This window comes from Botryllus schlosseri, chromosome 7 (genome assembly GCF_051294905.1).
Source record: "Botryllus schlosseri isolate E-star chromosome 7, Bs_hap1, whole genome shotgun sequence".
In the NCBI taxonomy this organism is placed as follows: domain Eukaryota; kingdom Metazoa; phylum Chordata; class Ascidiacea; order Stolidobranchia; family Styelidae; genus Botryllus; species Botryllus schlosseri.
In genome coordinates, this window is record NC_137242.1 from 1,960,276 (window position 1) to 1,979,582 (window position 19,307).

The 19,307-nt window shown below is 39.1% G+C and overlaps 1 protein-coding gene across 3 annotated transcripts in view; it reads left to right on the forward strand.

Moving 5' to 3' along the window:
- LOC145442247 (roundabout homolog 2-like) overlaps positions 1–18,265 on the forward strand; it is a 296,749-nt gene extending 278,484 nt beyond the window's left edge. Inside the window, exons 12-27 of one of the 3 annotated variants that reach the window (XM_080320143.1) lie at positions 270–351; positions 615–783; positions 4,843–5,015; positions 5,511–5,721; positions 6,524–6,639; positions 6,851–7,315; positions 8,113–8,142; positions 9,341–9,545; positions 10,347–10,493; positions 10,561–10,773; positions 11,464–11,634; positions 12,418–12,552; positions 14,978–15,081; positions 15,346–15,452; positions 16,721–17,165; positions 17,649–18,265. In XM_080320143.1, the coding sequence (XP_080176269.1) occupies positions 270–351; positions 615–783; positions 4,843–5,015; positions 5,511–5,721; positions 6,524–6,639; positions 6,851–7,315; positions 8,113–8,142; positions 9,341–9,545; positions 10,347–10,493; positions 10,561–10,773; positions 11,464–11,634; positions 12,418–12,552; positions 14,978–15,081; positions 15,346–15,452; positions 16,721–17,165; positions 17,649–17,914 (3,039 nt within the window). In that variant the 3' untranslated portion in view covers positions 17,915–18,265. The remainder of the gene's footprint in view (positions 1–269; positions 352–614; positions 784–4,842; positions 5,016–5,510; positions 5,722–6,523; positions 6,640–6,850; positions 7,316–8,112; positions 8,143–9,340; positions 9,546–10,346; positions 10,494–10,560; positions 10,774–11,463; positions 11,635–12,417; positions 12,553–14,977; positions 15,082–15,345; positions 15,453–16,720; positions 17,166–17,648) is intronic. The other 2 variants (XM_080320144.1, XM_080320145.1) reach the window with 2 other exon arrangements.
- Positions 18,266–19,307: the final 1,042 nt, after the last annotated feature.

Below are 19,307 nucleotides of genomic sequence, written 5' to 3' on the forward strand. Positions count from 1 at the left end.
ATACTGAAGCTCATTTCATACAAAACCAGCTTTATTTTCATAATTGCGAGAATTGAAAATGTCTGCACACATACATTGTCTCTTTTGCACTATACCGTTACACTGTAGCATTTTCAGGAAATTGTGATATTGGACTAAAATTATAATAATAGCATTGAAATATTTCACAACTTAGATTAGAATCACATTATCGACATTGCGCTGTAATTAGTCAAATTACACAACTAGAATTGTTCAGTTATGATTTATGAATGGCACCCACTGTTCAGAATGGAGACGCCGGGAAGTACACGTGCATCGCTACCACGGATTACGGCTGGAGCAATTGGCAGTTTTGGATTAAAGTTTCCCGTAAGTATCACGGAGATTTTGTCAATTCTGAACAATGACATACTGCAATAATGATACTAATAATTAGCTCGTATCGCCGTTGTGCATAAGGGATTTACGGACGCCTTATTATTCACAATATCTATCGAAATCGATGTCATATTTTCCCTGAAGATACAGGCTGAGCCGAAATCATATTCAATGGCTTCCGTTGACATCTGCAATAAGAAGTGTAATCGATCATGTATCAATCTTTGGTAATTATTGCGAATATTTCTTGACAGCGCAACGGTCGCCTTCTTTAACCGAAAAAGTGAACTCCCGCGATCTACCCCCTACACCGTCCGTGCCTACGTTTGTAAATTCGACATCGTCCACAATCACGCTGAGTTGGAAGCCAGGGCCCAAGGCCGGGACTTCGCCCGTTATGGGATACATCCTGGAATATCACTGGTATGAATTAGTTGTAACTATAATCTGTGGTATAAGACATTGATAGACACGATAAGAGTATCGCAGCTATAGCGGACATACTGTGTGTGTATGACAAGGAATATTCGCAACCGGTTACATGTTGTTATCTCGTGGCTAGCGTGTTACCTCCCGCTGAATACCGCAGATAGGGCGCGCTGAAATGTATTCCGGGAAAGTATTACTGGTTGGGAGAAAAGTGTTGACGTTAGATAGATTCATGTCCGGCTCAAAAGTTCTTTATGTCCAGATTTGTACAACTAGATAATTCGAGTTGTATAATTCGATGAATTAGAGAGATATGCCAGTAATTGTAATCTACTTCTGCATTTGTCATTCTCGTGCTTATGAAAATCAATGAATTTTATTTTTGTTGCATTCCTTTCTGAATTCGGGATTTTTTTCAGTTCCATTCCTTAATTCTAATTAAAATTGAACTTGTGTAGCTGTAATTCTAATTCTAATCTAATTTGGAAAAAATGTACAGCTATAATTCGAATTGTAGTAGAATTTAGAAAAAAACAACTGTGTATAGCAATAATTCTAATTATGATCTAATTTCGAAATACAGTGTAGCTATAATTCTAATCTAATTTGGGTAAAACGGTGTAGCTATAACTCTAATTAATTCTAATCTAGTTTGGAAAAGCTTAACATTTTCTTTTTCGACTCGGATTCAAACCAGTCGGCATTTTCGCATGAACAAATATAGCTCTAATTTTAATTTTAACGTAGAAAAACAGTGTAGATGTGTAGCTATAATTCTAATTGTAATCTAATTTTGAAAAAATGTGTAGCTATTAATTCTAATTCTAATCTAATTTGGAAAAATGTGTAGCTATACTTCGAATTGTAGTAGAATTTAGAAAAAACAACTGTGTATTGCAATAATTCTAATTCTGATCTAATTTCGAAATACAGTGTAGCTATAATTCTAATCCAATTCGGGCAAACGTTGTAGCTATAACTCGAGCGCTAATCTCGTCCGGAAAAGCTTCACGTTTTCTCGTTCGGCTTGGATTCAACCCAATCGGCATTTTCGCAGAAACAAATTTAGACACACTGATTCTTATACAATTGAATGGTATATTCAAACTGAAATGAACCCGACTGTTATCGGCTGACACTCGTCAAGGGTAATCGTCAGCAATTTGCAGAAAATTGGGAAGAACGTTGTGTATCAACAATCGCATCATCAAATTGAAGTTCAGGATATCCAGAAACTCTTCCAATTCTTATTAACAACCCATTACGCTATGGTGAATATCTGGTAAATGCAGTATGCCTATTTTGCAGCTATGTATCTACAGTGTTTGGTTGCTTAGATCTGCCGTAAGACGTAAAACCGTTACGTTGTTTACGCGTTGAGGGGCGTCGCTACGCGTTGGCGTAGACACTTGAATATCCATGTACTGTTTAAGAGATCATACCAACGCCTGCCGATAGCGTCCTGCAATGCATATTTGCTCACGTACTCGAGGTGATGATAATTCTGTTGAAGTATCAGCGCTGCCGGGAACAAATTGCCAAAGAATGCGACTCTATGTCGCTTAATGGAGTTTGAGAAGCAGTTCATTCGCTTGCGTCGCATTCCAGGAGGTCAACGATCGCTTGTTACCAGAGCTGCTGGAGGGCTGTAGAATTACAGCTTTTCCAAATTACATTAGAATTATGGTAAATTAGAATTGTAGAATGACGGAGTTCAAAATTTTGGATTTGAAATAATAGTATTACGGTGGGTGGTTCTACAATTGATATGATTAGGGAAGTTCCCGAAATCTAAAATTGTGAATTCCATTAACTTCGCTTCTACTGACTGGAATTGGGTCAAATTTTTTGTGCATTGTTGTTTAGACAAATTAACAATTTCATGGGGTTGACAGAAAAATTTGATTATTTCAATATATATAAATTTTTCTAACTCATATAGTCTTGCCTCTGCATGTTTGTTTTGGGCCAAATTTGGCGTGAAGCTTTTTTTATCCAGCCTCGCAATTTTATCGAAAAACCTGTAAAATTTGTCACAAGTGTCACTAATCAGATTAAAATTAAATTACCGTGATTTCGTTCTAATTAGTCTGCTAGAATTATCCAGTCCGAATCCCACGCGTAATTCGTAACCGAAATTCGTTTCGGGAGATGAAATAACCTTACTATTTGCCAAGCTGTCGTGTCTAAAATACCCGGCTTTATCAGCGATATTATATTCCAAGATTTCATGTTTGTCGGATTAATTTGCGATGCGGGGCTAGTCGTTAATAAATCACGATGTTCGAGTCATTAATCACGAACGCTGCGATGTTCCAAGAGGCCGGCGACGCTTGTCGGTCGACAGAAGTATTACCTAGCTACCGAAAAATTCGGATTTAATCAAAGTTACGTTGCTTGATTGGAATATATTTCAATGTTTACGATGTTGAGAAGGCTAAAGGTTCACGGAGCGGTGATATACGCGATTTTTGGTCGTAATTAGGGCTAACTTCTTGTCACTAACAGCGAATTTATCAACGAGAATTATAGTTCCGATACTATTTTCCACCGTGGAAAGGTTTGGTCGAAAAAAGACTAAATAATCTTTAATGTCATGTAGAACTGGCGTTATATTCTCTGCGGTCGCTTTGCGAATTTTGGAATTTTTTTGTAAAAAAGATTTTTTTCCAAAGAATGTCGAGGTAAAAAAAAGCCTATTATCCTGAAATTTTTGGTAATGAGAGTCTACAAAGAGCACCCGGAAAAATTTGACTGATAAATTTTTCGAGAAAATGCTTCGCAAAAAATTTGTTTGAAAAATCATAAAATCCAATGAGAGTCAAAAAAATTCTACCTTTTTTCACCGAATTTTTACCAAAGTTAGAATGTCCGGTGTTCACAAAAGCACATCGACTCCAAATTCCGATAACATTGCTTCGTTAGTTTCAATATTGTGGGTGTAAGACCGGTTTCCCGATTCGAGGGGTTTCCTAGCCCCTTAAAAAATACATATTTTATGTTAAAATGAGTAATCCGAGCGGTATATAATTCACAATGAAATATGTGTCGCTAGAATGTCATCTGCCTATACGATAATACCCTTATCGCAATCGGAAGCAGCCCGAATGACGTAAAGGGCGTAGATAATCGTGACTACTATCTGAGCAATTGGAAACCGGCGAATTTTAATCCCTACAAATCCACAGTTGTCATTCAGTATAGTAGACAAGATAGTGTTCCTAAATGTCGTAAAGATTGTCTCTGATAAGTGCTAGTGACATCATATAGAGATGTTCAGGTTTTATGGGTAATTAGGAAAGAACTGTGTGACTATATTTCTAATTTTAGTCTAGTTTGCTAAAAATGTGTAGGGCCTACCGATAATGCTGATTGAATCTACTTTGAAAAAAAAAAACTGTGTAGCTATAATTTTATTTATAATTATATTTATTAAAACTGAAAATTATCTAATCGTCCAACTCTGCTTCTAGGTACCAAATTGTGCTTTTACTCTCTTAAAATGCGTGAAAATGAGACAAATACACAAATTCCTGTGGATATATATTCCGGGGTTGGGGTGTTGTGGGATCAGTTTTCGTTCAACACCCCTAAAATTCCAAAAACGCGGCACCGGTGCCTACGGTGATACGCTATATTCAAGACACTATACACCACTTCGATATATCTCCATAACTCCTCTAGCTATAATTCAAATTCCAATTTATTTTAATAAAGCTGAAAATTATCTAATGTCCAATTCTGCTTCCAGATATAGCAGATTGTTGTTTCACACCCTTCAAATGGGAAAAAATGGGTCAAAACACCAATTACTATGGAGATGTATCCAATGGCCTGGTTATTGTGGGTTAATTTCGTGTACCCCCCTAAAATAACCTGAAATGGGGTAGGAACACTACATTGAACCCGCTGTACACCGCGATATATCTCTTAAAGTGTATTAGAATCATTTACACCCGACGCTATGGTGGAAATCTGTTGAACACACCCATTCTATACCCATACATTTGCAGTGTGGTGTAGATCTGGTAAACCTCAGTTATTCTTTTACAGCCTGGAAGACAAGGTGTCCACGTGGACCAGAGTCCTGGCAGAGCTGATTCGGCAAACCGTTTATACCGTTACGAATTTGGGGGAGTCCACGAACTGCGTTTTCATAGTGAGGTCACAAAACGAACGGGGTTCCAGCCTACCCAGTAAAGTGTCCGATCCTTATTCTACCAAAGGTAATTGTTAATTTAATTAGTTTTAACATGCCTTTAAAATTACTACTTCTACTTGAAATTGAGTGGAAATTTGCGACCTAATTTCTACCTTTATTTGAACTTCAATATACAATTGATTAGTATATTAGGGTTGTTAGAATAACTTTTTTCCTTGGATTCTGGGTGTTCACTCATTAAATTGCTAGGTGGCCTAAAAAAAAATCGGCACACTAAGTTTCGCGCGATTTCAACCAGCAAAAGCCGACGCAGAGCTAATTGAAATTTTTGAATTTAATATAAAAAATAAATAATATTTTTTCAAATTTTACTGTCAACGTCATAAAATTGTTAGGTTTCCCTAAAGCACGATGCTCACCTACATTTTTGCGCGATTCCAACTAGTAGAAGCGAAGTGATTGCAGTTGAAATTTGTATACAGTCTTCTACCCTTCTATACTTCTATACAGTCCTACCTGAGAGACAAAGCTTTATACGAAACTTTAAACACCTTTGCAGCCACGTCATCGGATGTCGAACTGGAGGAAAAGTTATCTCAGATTTCCATCCAAGTGACAAAAGTGCAGGCGTCCAGCTCCGGGAAATCCACAGTCATCCATTGGGAGCCGCCCATAGACTGCAGCGTTATAGACGGATATAGAATCTACGCGCAGGCCGTGTCTATTTCCAGTCAAAACCCGATCGTGGACACGGCGGATTGTTTTGGGAAGTGAGTTTAAAATTTCCATCTACGTTTTGACATAATGAGTCGAATTCTAGGTTTGGTCGTGCATGTGGCATGAGTTTGTCGAGTGTTGAGATGGTACGCTCCCTCCCACTAAGAGTTGATTTCTCAATGAGAATTATAGTTTCGATAGTATATTCAACTGTGGAAGACTATAAACCTCAATTGGTCGTGTCAATCCAAGGCATTGTCACGAAGTGTAATGGAACAGTGGTCGAAAAGAACCCCGATTATCCCTCATCTGCTACATAAGTTGCATTATATACTTTGTGGTCGCGTAAAAGGGACATATTTCAACTTTCCACGTCATTCTGTTCGTAATGAGTTATATTAGGGCAAGTTTCTGCAACTTTTGCAACTTTATTTACAGCTCCGGCAGCTTCCTAAATACTCAGAAGTTATGCGGTATGGTGTTTTAAGCTGTTTGGAGGAATCTTGTATTGCGACTTTTAGCAACTTTTCTCCGTTTTTTCCATGCATCTTTTTAACTGTTTTCGATTTGTCACGCAATCTTTTGCAACTTTTTTCGATTTTTCATGCAACTAACATTTTACTGAAAATATTTTACTCCAGCCAAAACTTGCCCTAGATAATCTAATAATCAATTCATAATCGTAACACTCAGGCGCTTGCTTTTGCCCTGCCATACGACGATACGAAAACAGATACGAAAATACAGGGCTGCATGAACTAATAGACACTGCCGCGACACAATGGACATCGCTTTGTTCGATGTATAAGCCATCTTCACCAGACCTCTTATACGCGGTTTCATTCCGTATTGCAGTAGCAAAGAATTGGAACTGAAGTCTAGAGTCTACTACGAAATCCGCGTTCGTCCTTACAAAGCAAACGTAGAGGGCAGATTCAGCCCGATCGTCCTCGCTTACCCGCCGTCTGGAGGTAAATTCACCACGATTCCAAGAGATTCATGCCAATCATTTATTATATCTATCATGCCGTAATCTAACTATATAGAGGTGATCAGTAGGGCTCTATTTTGTCATATCTGCTGATACGATTGTTAATATACTATTCAATCCAAATTTGTGGCAATACTTTTACTTTTAGTAGAAACCCGACTACTTTTTGACCAGTTTTGTCTAATATTCAGACGTGGACCTGGAACGCCTCGCTCTCAACGCTGACGTAAAGCCGTCTGCAGACTCTTCGAAGTACACCGTCACTTTTTCGTGGAACCCGCCCCCTAACATCCTACCGGAATATATCTCGCACTACACGATACGCTGTTACGACGTCAGCGACTCCAAGGACGCTTATGACATTACCAAAAGACTGAACAGCTCCAATACAGCGTTAATACTAAAGGAGTTACCGGGCGATAGGAGTTATTCTGCGTATATTACCTTTTCGACTACTCTCGGAGAAGGAATACAAAGCGATGTTGTCGATTTTTCGACGTCTGCCGCCTCTGACGCAGGCGGTATGAACGATATCTTCAAGAATCCGGCGATTTTGGCGGGGACTGCGGCCTGCGTGCTGCTGATTATTGGAATTATAGTGGGCGTGCTTGTGTATAGGAGGTATAAGAAGAATAAAAAAGGTCGCGGTTTACATGGTAAGTTGTTTAGTAGCGGGATGGTCGGTGGATATATATGATCGGGGTTGTTCACAATTAACGTTTTTACCGGATTCCTGAGATGCACTGATTAGTATGTTAGGTTGCCTAATATAACGTTAATTCGGCCCGATTCCAACTGATTGAAAATTGTGAATTTATTTACTGTCGATGGCAACCCCATGAAATGGTTGATTTGTCTACAAAAACGATGCTTAACAAATTTGGCTCAATTCCAACTAGTAGATGTGAACGCGCAGGAGTTTTGACTGAATAAATTTTGAATTTATTATTATAGAAAAATGGAAATAATTTGAAATTTTACTGTCAACCCCTTGAAATGGTTGAGTGGTTGAGTCGTCTACAAAAACGATGCTTAACAAATTTGACGCAATTACAATCTGTAGAAGCGAAGTGATTTGAGTTTTTCATTCATAATTCTGGGATAACCCAACGTCCTGTCTATATTTTTCGAATTTTTTAACTGCAATCACTTCGCTTCTACCGGTCGGAAGTGAGCGAAAATTGGTAAGCATCGCTCTTTTTGACAACTTGACAATTTATCTGGGGTCGGGTTATGTTTGGGGCTATAATGTCATATGCTATAGTGTCGCATGTCCTGCTGTCGTTTTTCATTATGTCGCATGCTCAAAGTTTGCCATAGCGGTGCTAGTTTCGCGCCCATACTTCATACGACAATCATTCATTGTTATGCAGCTATGCATCATTATCATTCCATACCCTGCCTTCTCGGTAACTCTTCTTTTGTTCTTGTTTTCGATTGGCTCGCGCTACAGTTCGATCGCTCAGCTTTACAAAGCAATCAGGTACACGCAATTTGTAGATTGATTTGCTCGCTCTGCATGCGCTCTGCCACTACGCTTGACTTTCTCTGTACTGACTAACTCGATTCTTTTACTTCTGCGTTACTGAGGTGTGATTGATCGCGCATGACTTGTACTAACAACCATAGTGAGTTACTAACTCCTGTTTTTAGCGGTTCCAGTTGTAGTTGCGGATTTTGAAAAGGGATTAGTTCTACTTCTAGTGAAATATGAAAAGTTACTAGCTCTACTTCTAGTTACGGATTTCAAAAAGGGAATAGTTGTAGTTCTAGTTGCGAAAATTGACTCGTTCTAGTTCTAGTTCTAGTTGCAGATTTTGAAAAGTTCTACTTCTAGTGAAATACGAAAAGTTACTAGCTCTACTTCTAGTTACGGATTTCAAAAACTAAGTAGCTGTAGTTCTAGTTTCGAGTGTCGAAAAGTGACTCGTTCTAGTTCTAGTTCTAGTTTCGAGTTTTGAAAAGTGAGTGGTTCTAGTTCTAGCTGGGATTTTTTTTAAGGTGGTTGGTTCTAGTTCTGTTTAATGGTTTTTGAAGGTCGGCAGTTCTAGTCGAAGGTCGTTAGTTCTGGTTTTTGTTCTAGTTGAGGATTATTGGCGGTCTGTAGTTCTAGTTCTATTTGAGGGTTTTTGAAGGTCGGCAGTTCTATTTGAGGGTCGTTAGGTCTTGTTGTTATTCTAGTTGAAGGATTTGAATGTCGTTTTTTCTAGTTCTAGTTCTAGTCGAGGGTTTATAAAGGTCGCTAGGTATAGTTTTTGTTCTAGTTGAGGTTTCTTGACGGTCTTTAGTTCTAGTTCTAGTTGAGGGTTTTTGAAGGTCACTACTATAGTTCTAGGTTCTAGTTGCTAATTTTGAGGAGAGATTAGTTCTAGTTCTAGATACGCAATCTGAAATTCCAGTAGTTCGTACAAGCCTGCTAACGCGCTCCTGCTTTATTTGAGTACTCACGGCATGATCATATAACTGCTTGGTTTTTGTACTGCACTTGTTGCCGTTCCAGCCTTCTCCGCTTATCTTGTAGTCTCCTGTTGATTATTCCGACATCAAAACTGAACCTTGTGGTTCCTATTCGGCCCCAGCTTCCACATGAAACCTTACTATTTCGAGTCTAATGTCCAGACCGACACACACTCTGATGTTTACACACTAGGCGTCCTCTGAACGCCCTGCTTTTATTTCAGCCCGCAGCATCCAAATCGACCAATTCGTGGGTACCCAATACGCGAAAGGGTTCACCATGAACTTCGCTGGCAGCGGGGGTAATAATAACTACAGCGACGGGACGGGTAGCAGCGCCGGGCGCTCGAACGGGGGAAAAATCTACGTGCCAGGAATGGCGAATACTTCTGTGACGACGAGAAATACGACAGTTTCTATGAATAACAGGTGCGCGTTTGATTTTCGACAGTGTTCTGCGTTAAATGTCAGTGTTTCATTCAGAATTAGATCCAAATTAAAATGATAGCTTCACAGTTTTTTTCCAAATTCGATTAGAATTAGAATCAGAAGTCCGCAAAAACTATGAAAGTGAATTAAAATAGTAATCAGAAAAAACACAGCAGAAATGTAGCTCGGTTCATAGCAAATCGTAGTTCAATATCATTACCGCGAGAATGGCAAATGTCTATACAGCAAGCTTGTCTCGTTTCGTCCTATACAGTTCGCCTGTAGCATTTTCAGGAAATCCACAAATTGGGTCAGAATTAATATTAAGCATAGAAACATTTGACAAGTTAGATTCGAATTATATAACCGCAAATTCGCTACAATTAGTCTCACTAGAATTTTTCGTGTTCCAGAGGGGGGTCTATCCAAGGAAAGGTTGGGGTAATCGAAATTCCCCCATCTGTGAAGGAATTTAGAGGGAAAAAGAGGTGCGAACCCGAATTTTGTCATATTTGTAGGGTGGGAATCGAAATTTGATCCTATTTGGAGGAATTAAGAGGGTGAAAACAGGGAGGAATCGTCATTCCACCTTTTATATATAAATAATCACATTTCCATGATATATGGTGGAATTTACATATAGGAATCGAAATACCACCACCGGTTCTACAGGACAAGGAAATATACGGTCAATGATGTGGTGTAGTAATCTCGAACTTTTATGTGAAATTACAACTACTAATTTTGTATCAGAAAATTCGATATTTCCGTAGCTTATAGCATGTTCTCTATCCATTCCAGCAATGGTAACGTTGGAACGACCATTTCTCCGAAAGTAGGCGACATGCGGTCCGCCCAGAGACAGCACGGGTCTTTTTCTTACGTCACAGACCAACTCACGAACATGTCGAGCATGCAGCCGCAATTTTCCTCGCCCAATGTCGAGAGGTAACGCAGACAAGAGTGTTAATTCCATAAAGTGCCGTATTTCCTAAGATTGTAAATCGATTTTCAGAGCTCAAACGCAAGCTGGCATTCACGACCCGTACCATTACCACCGCGGTATTTCGGAAGCTGCCACGATCCCAGCGGACGAATACGCGCCTCATAGCGACCTGATCGATATGACCACACCCACGCGCGATGAAAGATACATGGACAGAGACAGGGACTTGCCCCCGCCGCCCCCAAGCCCGCCTATGTCCCATAAAACTTCTTTCAGCGACCGGTAAGTGTGATGACTGCTTAAACCCCGGGGTGTTTGACAATTATAATATTTTCAGCTTTTTAGAATTAGAACAAGAATTACTGAAATCACTTCTTAAAATTTCTGATTCATAAATTCATAAACACGAGTATGGAAAATGTCTGTACAACAAGCTCCTGTAGCATTTTTATAAAAACCAAAGTTAGGATATAATTCAAATGTAGAAACATTTCACAAATTAGATTATGTATTTTGCTGTAATCATCCAGGTATTCCTGGGATATACGTCCATAAGAATCTATGTATTCGCCCGTTTACACCCATCGGAATGGATGTGAAATCACGTTTTATACCGGAAATTGCTGCATATATGTGCTCGGCATCCTGTACAATGATGGAAATATCTGAAATACACGATTTTCGTTTGCAGAACAGGCTGTGAAATAAGTCTTCGAGATGTAGATGGTGCAGGGTGTGGAATGAAACTTTGGAATGTTTATTGTTCAATATACAATCGAATAGTATATTCATATTGAAATAAACCCGAGAGTTTTCGGCCGACAGCCGTGATCAACTAGTAGAGAATTAAAAAGAAACTATAAATATCATCAATGGAGCAGAATTCTTGAGCTCAACGTACTATTTTTAGATAAACACATTCAAACGTATGTTAGAGCTCTAGCTTTGTGAAATGAGACTTTGAAATTTCAGGACGAGTCGCAGCCACGGCAGCAGCCGGGCCAGCGCCGACCACGGTTCGAGTCATTCCGGTAAAGGTCGAAGGTCGCGCGAGAGAAATCGCACTTTTCACCCCGTAGAACACGCCCCGACTGACACGGACACGGGGATAGACAGCCCCCAACAAACACCGTCTCCTCCGAGGTAGGCAAAACCGTCAATGGTTACTGTGTGGATGTTCGCTGTGATTCATGCCATACTGTAAGTCTTTGTATTGCGTTGTCACAATACGAATGTTAATAGACTCTTTGAAATGTCTACTATAAACTAGGCCCGGGCCGGGATACTTCTTTACTTAATTCGAAATCGGTACCGCGAATTACCGGGTTTTCCCCGGATTCCTGGATTTCACTGATTAAATAGTTTGATTGCCTAAAAAAGCTGCACAACATATTTTGCTCAATACCAACCAGTACAGGTCGACGCAGAGTCGATTAAAATTTTTGAATTTATTTTCGAACTTTTAAAATATCTTTTAAATTTTATTTTCAACCCCACGAAGTTGTTGAGTCGTCTAGAAGAACGATGCATAACCATTTTTGCTCACTTCCCACCGGTAGAAGTGATTGAATCAGTAAATTTTGAGTTTACAAAAATATGATCGACGGTGGGTAATCTCAGAATTATGAACGTAAAACTCGAATAACTTGACTTCTTCTGGGTTGGAATTGCGTTTAATTTGTTTTGCATCGTTTTTGTGCACAACACAGCATATGCGGCGGTGCTTCTTTAATTTTTAATATTATTTTTCCGTGTTTAACCCTTTTTATTTGATGTTGGATAAACATGATAACCGTTTACTTCACTGTGCCCTTGGGGATATTGCGTCGTTATTTTGGTCTCATTTGTGTGATCTGCCTCGCACGAAAGCGCGTTAAAGTTGTTATATCTCTTTGGTTGAATACTGACTATTTCAATTTGCTCCAGCAGACCGGGAGATCCCAGAAGCGCGCACCATCCGTCCAGCCTGCCCTTGCGAACGCGCCTACCCCATTATTCATACGCACCTCAAAGCACTTCACGAATTCGTAACGACGCAATCGCGGCCGAATATGCCAGAAAGTATGTGTATTGTATTCCATCCGCGGATTGATTAACGGTGCCACACTTGTCATACATGTATATTCAGTGATAGGCTTATATTATGTACTATTGTACTATTGTAATGCAATCCACACCCAATAATACTATTAGCATTGAAATGATAGTAACGAACTTGTTTTGTATTATATTGCTAATGTGGCGTCCAGAGTTAAAATTAGAACTATACCTACGCCAATTGTTTAATTAGACTAGACAAGTTTTTCCACATTAGATTAGAATTAGAACTATACCTGCTCAGTTTTTTTTATTTAGACTCGAATTGAAATTATAGCCACTCAAGTTTCTCCAAATTAGATTAGAATTAGAACTTTACTTGCTCAGTTTTTTCAATTATACTAGAATAAAATTATATCTACTAATGTTTCTCCAAATTAGATTAGAATTAGAACTTTACTTGCTCAGTTTTTTCAATTATACTAGAATAAAATTATATCTACTAATGTTTTTCCAAATTAGATTAGAATTAGAACTATACGTACTCAGTTTTTTTCAACTATACTAAAATTGAAATTATAGCTTGCTAGGGATGGTGTGAACGCGAGGTTCACGTTCGCGTTCTGTGTGTGAACCTCAGATATTTAGAGGTTCGCGTTCACAAACGAACCTTGGTAGGTTCTGCACTGTGAACCTTTTTCATATATTACAATTTTCACTTCATTATAGCATCTTTGGTTGAAATTTATTGCATTTCAACAGCGGGCCCGGTATATGCATGACGCTGGCACCATAAAAATCAACACTAAACGAGCATGCACCTTGAGAATCTCAAACATTTTACTTGCTTTGTTACAATTGTTTGCTCGAAATATCCAGCTTTCCGTTTGCGAATATTTAGTGACTCATCCCTGCTGTGAGCCTGACCCACAATCCAACAACATCAAGAGCGAAACACTACATGTAGGTAGTCAGCGAATGACTCTTGTCCAACCAATCAATGAAATTAATATCGTTGTCTGATGTAAAAAATCTAGCAGGCGTACGGGGTCAATCTCGATTTCATATGTTTATTGTATCATAAAAACCAACTCCGTGGATTGGGGTCTTGGCTACTGCTGTATAACTTGTTAAAGGGGTAACATCGGTAGCAAGTAGGGAAACCCGTTTTACACTCTGCTCAATATCAACTTAGCAATACTCGGGACGCCGAATACATTGTCTGGCCTGACCTTGACCGTTAAGGCGTAAGCTTATATTCCCTTGCATGTTCTCGTCGAAATTGTGGCAAAGCGACGCAAGATATTGATTTTCTGGGATGATTATATCAATTGAATGCCCCAGTTGATACATCTGTAGACGTTTAAAACATCAATAGGTATTTCAGCATTGTGGCATTATGTGGCCCGAATCGTCACTAGGTATTGCAAGGCTATCACTTCACTGAAATGTAGGGTTGGAATTAGCAATATGACGTCACGAGGTTCACGTTCGCGTTCACACAGAACCTTTCAAAAAGGTTCGCGTTCACACGAACCCGAACCTTTCAGAGGTTCACACCATCCCTAATAGCTACACAATTGTTTCCAAATAAGATTAGAATTAGAACTATACGTACTCAGTTTTTTTTATGTAGAATCGAATTAAAATTATAGCTACCGTACACAAGTTTTTCCAAATTAGATTAGAATTAGAACTATACTTGATCAGTTTTTTCAACTATACTAGAATTAAAATTAGAGCTATACTTACTCAGTTTCTTTTATTATTTAGACTCGAATTAAAATTGTAGCTACCGTAGACAAGTTTTTCCAAATTAGATTAGAATTAGAACTATGCTTGGTCAGTTTTTTCTACTATACAAGAATTAAAATTATAGCTACACTCTACACAAGTGTTACCAAATCAGATTAGAATTAGAACTGTGCCTACTCAGTTTTATTTTTTAATTAGACTAGAATTAGAATTACAGCGACACAAGTTTTTCCAAATTAGATTAGAATTATAATTTTAGCAATACGGATTTTTCGAAATTAGGTTGGTGGAATTAGAATTGGAATTGTTGAAGTCTCGATCTCGAAACCTTGGAAATTGAATCACGGTCGGTTCATACCAAAGCACATTTGATTCTCATAAGTTCGAGAATGGCAAAGTCTATATAACAAGCCTGTCTCGTTTCGCGCTTTACACTGTTCACCTGTAGCATTTTCAGGGATACCAAGGATTTGGTTTGAAATTTGAGTACATAAACATTTCACACAAATTCGATTAGAGTTAGACTGACGTCATTTCGCTCTAACTAGACTAGAATTATCAAATTATCTAATTGCGTTTATCTAGTGTTGTATCTGAATTGTACAATTTATACCGTGCCTTTCTTGTAGTATAGTCGACTTATATTTATTTTTACTTGTGTGACAAACAAAATGAATCCTGGCCGTCTGTTTAGTGTCGCCTCGAATTACGGATATTACGGAGCGCACGAAAGCGAATCCGATTTTGACGGGAGTCAACGTACTAATTATGTCGAAGGAGTTCGAAATAGCGTTACAGGTAAGAGTCGGTTTGAAACTTTGCTGATGATACGGCTGTTTTATTTTTTGAAGAGTTTTTCTTGGAGTTACAGAACTTCAATATACAGTTAAAATATATAGTATATTGATATTGAAATGAACCCGAATATTTTCGGCTTACACTCGTCAGGGGTAATCGTCAGCAACTATAGTATAGAGAATTTGAAACGTGATTGTGTATCAACAATCGTATGTCTTTTCTCGTGTTTTACGTAATTTCTGAATTGCGAATTTTGTTTTTCAGCCTCTTCAGTATCGATGATGAACGCGTACGATTCCGAATCGAACTGTTCCGAGCGTTCGCCGTCGCCCGCGTCGTCTGAAGGTTCTCTCTTGGAATCCGTTTCTCAGGTTTGTTGCGTTTCGGAATATCACAAAAAAATGATTTTATGTCGCCACGCACAAAAATCTTGATATCCACCGTAGCGTAAGGTGAAAATCAGGTTAACCGCATTGTTTGACACTGTATTTCGCTTTCAAGCTCATTGTAGTGGGTGCGATTATGAAATTTTATTCCGGGAAGTAATCATGGCGTGGGTTTCACCTTGCGCTATGGCGGGAATATGCTAAGCACACCTATTTTACGCCCATCTATTTGCAGTTTTAATGCAGGCTTCTATAAATACATACATACGGGTGGCGACTGACTCTGAAGGCCTAACGGCCCCTCGTCGTCTCCCAGTCTATACCGCAATTTGTTTCGTATACTTCTTTATTTATTGATGTGACGAATAAAAGACTATCTATCTATCTATAAGTGTATTTGTCCAATTAGTCTGATTTCAGCGAAAAGCAGGTAATCTAATTGTAATCTAATTTGTGAAATGTTTCCACGCTCTGACTAATTCTAATCAGGTTTTCCTGAAATTGTTCCAGGAAAACTGTATGGTGCGAAACGAGCCAAGCTTGCTGCACTGTGTACACTGTTCACTTGCTGCTCATAAAAAAAAAACTTTTCCTTCAGATTTCACTGGCTACTTGATAAAATTGTTGTGTCAATTATAAAAAAAAACGGTGCACACCAACTTTAACTCAATTCCAACCAGTAGAAGCGAGATTCTTGCTGTAGAAAGTTTTGAATTTATCATTGAAATAAAAATAAAATTTCAAATTTTTTCTGTCAACCCTATGAAATTGTTAGACTGTCGGTAGAGATGATGCACACCAAATTTGGCTCAATTCCAACCACCAGAAGCGAAGTTATTACGGTAGAAAAATTTTGATTCAAATAAAATAGTATTTAGGGTGACCAATTCTTTAATCATTAATATAAAATCATGGAATTCGAAATTTTTCTACTGCAAAAACTTCGCTTCTAGTGGTTGGAATTGAGCCGAAGTTGATGTGCAGCTTTTTTTGAACAAGCCTAACAATTTTAATAAGTAGCCAGTGAAATCGGAAGGAAAAGTTTTTTTTTGAACAGCCCTAATGTACATGTACTGTACAGACATATTTGATATGAAGTAGACTCGATTTTGTTGTGTTTCTTTCAGATCCGCAATTTCACTCAATTTCCAAGTGTTTGCTAAAACAATAATACCATTTCTAATCAAATTTTGAAAAACTGAAAATGTTCTAAGAGTCACTGATATGAAAAGAAAACACTTAACTTTTCACAGGTCGGGGTGAATCCGAACTCGCTTGCTCCCGCGATCAACCCGTACGTCCCGGTGCCAAGCGGGTACCCAAATAATGATTCCATACCAAAACACCGCCACCCTAAACCAAAACTTCCCAAGCGGCAATGCACATTCCCACACTACGACCGCCCCGACATCGACAGGCCTAAAGCAGGCGAACCATTTCTAAGCCGGGTCAACAGCGGGAGCAGCTCAGGCTCGGCCAGTTCTTTCCACCAAAACACGGCCGACAGCGGGATGAGCGCGGGCGTGGGCTCTTGCGGACACAACAGCTTGAACAGCAACAGCAGCGGCAGCGGGACGAAAAAACACGCGCCCCGCGCGGTCCATAACGGCGAGGAGCACCGCGGCGACGCGAGGCAATCGGCGTCGAGGGGGGTTTCTAAAACGGGGGGCAAGAGCCCGCAGAGAAAAAAGTCAAAAGGTGAGAATATCGTGAAAGTTGGATGTTTTTCGAATTATTCTGTCCCGTTTTAGCCGGTTTGTCCATTAAAAAGTATAAGTTACGCTATTTCGCGTATTTTCGTTCGCAAAAGTGGTCTGAAAAATTCTTTAATTATTACTTATTACAAATCTGCCCACCGTAAATACTATGATTTGAACTCTCAAATTTTGAACATCAATAACTTCTCTTCTACTGGTGGGGATGGAGCCAAATTCGTTGTGCATTGCTTTTTCAGACAACGTAACAATTGCATGTAAAACAGGTAGCCAGTAATGATTGAAAACTTTTATCTATAGTTTTATGAAACAAATTCAAAACTTTTTTCTTGTGTAGCAACGCTTCTATAGGTTGGAGCTGATCCAAAATCGGTATGTGGCGTTTTTTAGGCGTTTTTTTTATTTTATCAAGTAGAGCCTGTAAAATTTAAAAAAAACGCCCTAATAGCAGCCTCAATCGTTTTAGATTCCTCCACTTCGATACCAAACAGAGACGGCTCGACTTATATCGACTACGAGACGGAAGCCGACACCGAATCCAACCCTTTGACGCAGGAATATTGCACTAACGAGCAAGATCTCGAACATAACGACGAAAGTCGAACTGCGTTTCTAGCCGCAAAGTCCGTGTTTTCGACCAACCCGCAGAAAAACGTGCGCGCACGTTTTCCAGAGTTATCGGACGTGCCGGAAGTGTCGACGTCTGATTTCTACAGCGATCGCAGCCAATGAATTTTCAGGTTTAGTCGCTACAAAGACACTGTGCTCGTGGATGCTTCAATACAGCGCGACTGTTGATTAATGCGTGATGTTTCTCGGCGAAGAACACGCATGTCGACTGCTCACAACACTAGGGTTGTTCAAAAGGACCCCTTTCCTCAAATCGTAATGTCTTTTCGATAAAATTGTTGGGTCACGTCGATTCAAACCTGTAGGATTTAGGCTGCCTAACAGTTTTATCGAAATAGCCGGTAAACTTGGAAGAAAAAGGCATTTCTTACAAACACTACCCAGAAACACGATTAGTTCCGGACTGAATTTGGAGCCGACAACTTAAACCGATAACTATAGCACCTTCACCGATATTCAGAGGAGATAAAATCTAGCTTTAAGGCGCATTCTTAAAACTTGGTAGCATTTATTTGAGAAGCTTTACAGCCATGGACATCAACTAGAATGGCTGCATCTACACACATGTAAATTGGAGGGAATAGATCCCTATTCCAAGTCTAGCAGTGTCAGATAATAGTTCAATGTATCGCTGCTACCATGTTGTGAAGTCACGATAATAGCCGATGTTGTTTACCTTTAAAACCGATACCGCTGTTATCGAATCGATATGATCGGCTAACCGATAAAATCGGTCGGTTCAGTCCGAATCTGTATCGCTTCTAAACTAAATGGTGCACTTGATGCGTATTCAACTGTTCATGAATTTCCGATAATCATGCGTCGACAAGTTTTTGTGTTCACAAAATACGATGCTCTGCGACTACCTTGCAAATTTATTTCGTCTATTATTATTGTATTGTTGCTTTTCTTTTGGCGGTATTTTGCAGCAAAAAAGCGTATCGTTGGCGTGCATTGCTGTCGTGGTTGATGTTTAGTAATCTTTTTCAAACTTATATGTTATTCAATGTTTGTGTGACGAATTCGATTCGTAAGAAGCACACCAAAAATTTCAAACCGCTAGCTAATAACTGTGCTAGAGAATACGTACGTGAACGCTACCCTAAAATCGTGTGTTTCACCAGTTTTCGCCATAACGTAGGGTGTAACGCAGTAAATATAACTTTCAAGCGTAAAACCGCCCTTTTACACCCTTCCTATAAGTGAAAATGAGTGAAATACACCAATTCTAAGAATAAATACCATAGGGGTGTTATAGTTGGTTCTTGTTAGCATTTCAGGTTAACCAAAAATTAGATTAGAAACATATCACAAATTGCATTAGAATTTAATTGCCGGCATTTCGTACTAATAAGCCTGATTAGACAATAGACAACTAGAATTATATGGTTTTTTAAGTCTGTAAATCTCCATAACTATTTGTGTATTCGACTCATTTTCACCCATTCAAAGGGTGTGAAAGCACGATTTGCTCCCGGAAAGTGATAATTACCTG